This window comes from Arachis duranensis, chromosome 5 (assembly GCF_000817695.3).
Source record: "Arachis duranensis cultivar V14167 chromosome 5, aradu.V14167.gnm2.J7QH, whole genome shotgun sequence".
In the NCBI taxonomy this organism is placed as follows: domain Eukaryota; kingdom Viridiplantae; phylum Streptophyta; class Magnoliopsida; order Fabales; family Fabaceae; genus Arachis; species Arachis duranensis.
Window position 1 is genome coordinate 2,078,456 of NC_029776.3, and position 6,463 is coordinate 2,084,918.

Consider the following 6,463-nt stretch of genomic DNA (forward strand, 5'->3'; position numbering starts at 1 on the left):
AAGCCCTCATCTTCAAGTACCTCAAAGCAGGACTCACCGTTCCACCGGACCTCCTCGTACCTATTCGGAGGAGCCTCCAGTTGATGTCTCAGAAGCTCTCACATCACTACCCATCTCGTAAAATATCATCTTTTTACTCTTTTGCCCCCTTACCCATTTCCTTTTCAGCTTAAAGTTCCAATCTTTGATATCTTTTTGTGTGTGCCTGCTATGTGTTTGTGTTTATGCGTCAGTGGGGTTTTATGGGAAGAAGATAGATCCGGAGCCAGGGAGGTGCAGGAGGACCGATGGGAAGAAATGGAGGTGCTCCAGGGAAGCACACCCTGACTCTAAGTACTGCGACCGCCACATGATACGGCGTCGTTACCGTTCAAGAAAGCCTGTGGAATCATCAACTTCATCTCAGCAACAATCTCACTCTTCTGCTGCTGCTTCTGCTGCTACTGCTGCTTCTACTACCACCACCACTACTACTACTGCTGCTGCTTCTGCTGCTAGTACTGGTGGTGGTGGTGGTGGTGGTGGTGGTGCTTCTGGTTCCGGTGGAGCCTTCCACACACTCCCTTTGCACACCAATGGTACCCGTGAAGGTTTCACCCTTGGGAGCAGCAATAGTAGCAGCTTGCAAAACTTGCACATGGACCACCCTTTGTCACTTCCCAGTGAGGTTAGCAAGAAGGAGTACAGGTATCTCTCTATCATTTATTTCTTCTACTTTTATTTTATTTAATTTTCTTTTTTATTTGTTTTTATTAAAAAAGGAATCTATTGGTTTGGTTTATTGGAATTGGTTAGTTAGTGAACCCATTTTAGTGAAGGGAAAAAGGGGTTTGTGATAGTAGTCATTGATTGATTGATTAATTGACTGGTTGGTACTTTGTTGGTTTATTGAGCCGCTTGTGATCATGTTTGAAATTGGGAACCCTCTTTTTTCCCCTTGTTTGGCCTTTTTTCTCCTTTTGAGGGTACTTGTTAGGTGATGTGTGAATGTGGGCGCTGTGGGATTCTTTTTGCTATTACTCATTGTTTATTAGCTGGGTGATGATTTTGTCCGTAGGGGGTGTTTGAGTTTAGGGATCTCAGCAATGATTGCCATGATTTATAGTGGAGTATGATTTTCATGTTTTTAACACATGTGGTTGATAGAATATTATTGTGTTTTGCATGGTAGCTGTGATGCTAAGTTACCTATCATGTGGGTCATTATGATGTGTAGGATGAAAGTAATGTGCAAGTAACTTAGCCATAGTTTTCAGAGTTATCATTTGCGTGTATTCGAGTTACACCTGTAAGTCAGATGCCATAGTTAGGTGAAAGAATGCATTGCTAATAAGCCATGATCTACACAAAGTTCAGCCTGACATTGTTTAAAAGTTTTCAATGTTTTGAGACAATTTTCATCACTGCCCTTTAGAAACAGCTAGCAGAGTCTTCATGCCTTGTTAAGAGTGTTTCAATTGATTGCATTTAATTAGGTGTTGCAGTGTAACATGGAAAGTTTATTTAGTGATTGATGTTTTTGAAACCTCAATTGTTCCCTTATCCATGTGTGATCATAACCCATATTATGTTGACATGTTTCTAAATGGTTGTTAAATGGGCATGCTGTTTTACCTTGTCAGAGGTTGAGCCATTATATTTGATAAGATTGGAAATTAAGGGATTTTACTGATGATTATATATTTTTGAGAAACTAAGTATATTTGAAAATAGCTGTAGCACTGATGTTAATTGGTGACACTGCTAAACCAATTAGGCATAGGTGGTTTCATGCGTATCAATTATGCATTGATGGATAAATTGATGATTATTCAGAACTGGTAGGTCATAGCTGTGGGGTGGTTAAGGAAATTTTGACATGTGACTATTTCTTTTCTTATCTATTTTTTCCCTGGTAATTTGGTGATATGGAATTCTCCATTTTGTACCAATTTAATCTGTAATAAAATCTTTCAATTTTTTTTTCCCTTTAAGCTTGCTTTCTTTTATGTATGTCAAAAGAACACCCTCTTTACATCACAAATTTTGTTCTATAGTATAGTTAAAGAAAAAAGAAGCAAATGTGGAGGGGTAAGAAAATGACAAAAATTATTTGTTGGTAATCTGAAGTAGATCATTTAATTCTTTATAATTACAATGAACTTGTGAGATTGATTTGAGACATGAAATGGGGCCTATTTACTTATTTTTACAACAATACATAAGTGCACATAATTTAAATACTTTGCATACAATACATAGCAAACATTTTTCTTATGGACAGTGCCTAATCAATTCATCTCTATTGATTCATATATGAAGATAGTGGGTGGTTATGATTCCTGCTTCTTAATCATTTGGGTCTACTTGTTATGTTTCTTTATTTGTCTTTCGATTAAGTTGCATCATGATGTTTACTAAACATTTCATAGGTTTGCACTGAACTCCGATGTAGACGAGCACAACTTCTTGCAGAAAGATCTGGGAACTGTGAGATATCAAGGTTATGACTTCACCTCAGATGGCCTGTGGTCCATGCCCCACATCCCATCAAACACTGTTTCAGAATCAAGAACTGGTTCTACCATGGTTGGAGACTGCTTCCAACAGCAAACAATTCGCGATGCTGATCTCTTAAACCTCAATGCTTCAGGGTCGAAGGAGCTCGTCTTTGGTAGCCAATTGAGTCCGTCGTCGTCTGGGTCTTTGAAACAGGAATATCAGTCCCCGCAGTCACTCTTCACTGACTGGCACTGGAAGAAGGATTTAGGCTCTGACGCCATTTATCGGCCCCACAAAGATTTCAATTCAGATGCAAATGTTGATTGCAATGGTTCTTTGTAAAGTTTGCAACTGAGTTTTTGGGATCACAACACCTTTTGTCTCTCCCCCAAACCAATGAAATGCTATAATAAATAAACAGAAATCCTTATGCAGGATGAAACTTTCATCCATAGCATTCAGATACTTAGAGGGAATCATCATGTTATTCAAATCTTCAGAATATGTTGTTGTCTTATATAATAGTTAATACACTTCCAAGGAGTTCATGCTTTCTTTATATGTAAAACTTGTAATAACATTTGTCTATGCTTCCCTTTTTATAATTTTTAATTGTACTGGAATTTAGTCTGGTTCATATATCTCTGCTATGATTGGAGTTCCATGATTGCTTAGAGACATGGAGGTTGATATCTTTAGCCATCATGTCTTATTTTACAGATGATGAGTGTGTTTAGCAAATGCGTTGGGGAAGAGAGAAGCTTTGAGTTTTATGTTTGGCAACTTTTATCTTTCTGAACGCATAAATGATTCTACTTCTGAGCGAAACTAAAATTTGTAGTTTTTGGGTTTACGTTCATAGTGGCGGATAGGTGAGAAATTTATTTCTTTTTAATCAATTCTACCCTTCATTTTCTTTTATAAAAAGGATACTAGTAACTATTACTTTCATGGTAGTTCATTGTAGTTCTTTCTACTTTTTTTTATAGTTCTTTGTTCCATTTTTTTTTTCATCAAAGTCGTTCAGATTTGTTTCAATCACTAGCAAAGTGAATATTTTAATTTTCTTTATTATTTTTAGTACTCTTTTTTATATTTTAATTTTTATATTTTTTTATTGTATTTTTTATTTATACGATAAATATTTTTATATTATTTGTGTAGTGTTTTGATTTCTCATGTTATGTTTTTATGAGTTTTTTTTATCATTTATTGTACTATTCTTTATATGTATATTTTTCATGAAGTCTGTTTTATTTATTTTAGTACTCTGATTTTTTATTTTTTTTAATTCATATGACAAATATTGTTGACGTTTTTAATTTTTTGTGCTCTTTCAGGTATTTTATTAATTTTTATAATATTTTTGTTATTTTTTGTTCATATGAATTTTTTTTCTATCCTTTACTACATTGTAATTATGTTGTGTATAAATTTTTTTTATTTTTTTATTCATATGAATTTTATTTACCTTTTTTATATTTTTTTATATGATATATGTTGTTGGTTTTATAGAATTTTTATTATTTCTTATCTGTATGATTTTTTTTTTATTCTTTGATGTACTTTATTTTTGTTTTGTATTAATTTTTTTATTTTTTATTCTTACTTTGTAAAATTTATAATTGTAATTATTATATACTACGTTTATTTTCAAAATTTTGTATAATATGAATTATGATTCTATAAAAAAAAGACAATAAATAAAAAACTAATTATAAATAATAATAGAGTCATAACATGTATATAAAAAAATTATTTAAATTGATAATTTTTTTTAGTAATTTTTTATCTAAAAGTAATTTTAAGTAGTATAATTCAAATAACATTCATTTTATTATGATTCATTTTAATATAAAAATGGTCTAACATAAATTACTTAATACAAACTTATTTTTTTTATCAAAATTAATTTTATAAAATCAATTTTATACAAATTTTTATTTGTAAACCATAATTCAAACACACACTATGTCTCTTCGATTATTGCATGAATGATGGAGTCAATGAATGACCAATATTCTTTACTATATCGAATTATGGGTATTTGGAACGTGTTTTCAGACGAGTAAAATTAGTAGAAAAATGCTTTACGTATTTATTTTATCTGGTTTGAATGCTTAGTCGATATACATCACTTCTCTATTGGTAGATCACAAGATACAATTGAGTACAAATGAGACACGTTTTTTTGTTTTACGAGACAGATAATAAATCAATTTAGATAAATTGATTATTCCATGAACGATGGACTCAATGAATGACAAACATTTTTTAATATATTGAATTATGGGTATTTAGAACGTGTTTTCAGTCGAGTAAAATTAGCAGAAAAATATTTTACGTATTTATTTTATCTGATTTGAATGCTTAGTCGATATACGTCACTTCTCTGTTGGTTGAACACGAGATACGAATGAGTATAAATGAGACACGTTCTTTTGGTTTTACGAGACGAGATAATAAATCAATTTAGATAGATTGATTATTGCATGAATGATGGAATCAATGAATGACAAACATTCTTTACTATATTGAATTATGGGTAGTTGGAAGAGTAAAATTAGTAGAAAAATGCTTTACGTATTTATTTTATCTGGTTTGAATGCTTAGTCGATGTACGTCACTTCTCTATTGGTAGAACACGAGATACGAATGAATACAAATGAGACACGTTCTTTTGGTTTTACGAGACGAGATAATAAATCAATTTAGATAGATTGACTATTACATGAATGATGGAATCAATGAATGACAACAGAAAAATGCTTTACGTACTTATTTTATCTGGTTTGAATGCTTAGTCGATATACGTCACTACTCTATTGGTAGAATACGAGATATGAATAAATACAAATGAGACACGTTCTTTTGGTTTTACGAGAGGAGATAATAAATCAATTTAGATAGATTGATTATTGCATGAATGGTAGAATCAATGAATGACAAACATTCTTTACTATATCGAATTATGGGTATTTGGAACGTGTTTTAGACGAGTAAAATTAGTAGAGAAATGCTTTGCGTATTCTGGTTTTACGAGACCAGATAATAAATCAATTTAGATAAATTGAGTGATTAGTTTATTTATTTGTTTAAACAAATGTTAAAAAATTTAAATTTAATTGTTAATAATAAACTTTTAAATAGAGTTTAAATTTATCTTGATTTGTTGAGATTGAACTATCGAATTAAAAAAAATATATAAAGATATGAGATGAGATGATAAATAAAAGGTAGAAACTCAGGTGCAGTCGACTTTATGTGAAGTCGACTAAATTTTTATCTAACAATTCTTGACTATCAATTTCATATAAAATCGACTCCACCTGAATTTTTACCTAAATAAAATTGGAAAGAGAGAAAGGAGCAAATGGTACTTTACATAATTTTAAAATTTGTTAGTTTTTCGTAGTATATTAGGGTATAAATTAATTTATTATTAATTAATAAATTATTATATATATAAAATAATATATAAAATAATATATAAATTTTTAATATTTATTTAAGTAAACTAATAAATTAATTATTAGACGAATTTAAATTAATTATAGGGATGGAAATTTAGATGCATGAGAATGAGATAGCAGTGAAGTGGTGCTTTCATAGCTTGATGGGTACAGTGGTGATAAATGAGAAATGGGCAGTGGTGGTTGGTATATTATTAATGCTTCATTTTGGAGTGCCATTTTCGAGGCACATATGGCGGTGTTTCGTATTGTATTATTATTCTTCCCATCAAATTTCTTGATCTAACGGCTGATCAAATATTTTGGTGGGTTTATACTTTTTTGAGATTAATTTTGATATACTAGTAATTTAAATTTTTTTATATAATTATTTAATTATATCCATTTTTTAAATACTATTTATGTGGTGGGTGTAAAAAGTTATTTTATGCAACAATAATTAATAATTGAATAGATGTATAAAAATTTGATAAATTATTGACAGTGTACTAAAAGTAATTAAAAAACAT

At 30.8% G+C, this 6,463-nt stretch overlaps 1 protein-coding gene across 1 annotated transcript in view; it reads left to right on the forward strand.

The window, feature by feature from the left end:
• Window positions 1–3,120, forward strand: part of LOC107487123 (growth-regulating factor 3) — a gene marked incomplete in the record, with an annotated part of 3,513 nt that extends 393 nt beyond the window's left edge. Inside the window, 3 exon segments of the mRNA XM_016107716.3 lie at window positions 1–117; window positions 234–687; window positions 2,412–3,120. Of these exon segments, the coding sequence (XP_015963202.1) occupies window positions 1–117; window positions 234–687; window positions 2,412–2,823 (983 nt within the window).
• Window positions 3,121–6,463: the final 3,343 nt, after the last annotated feature.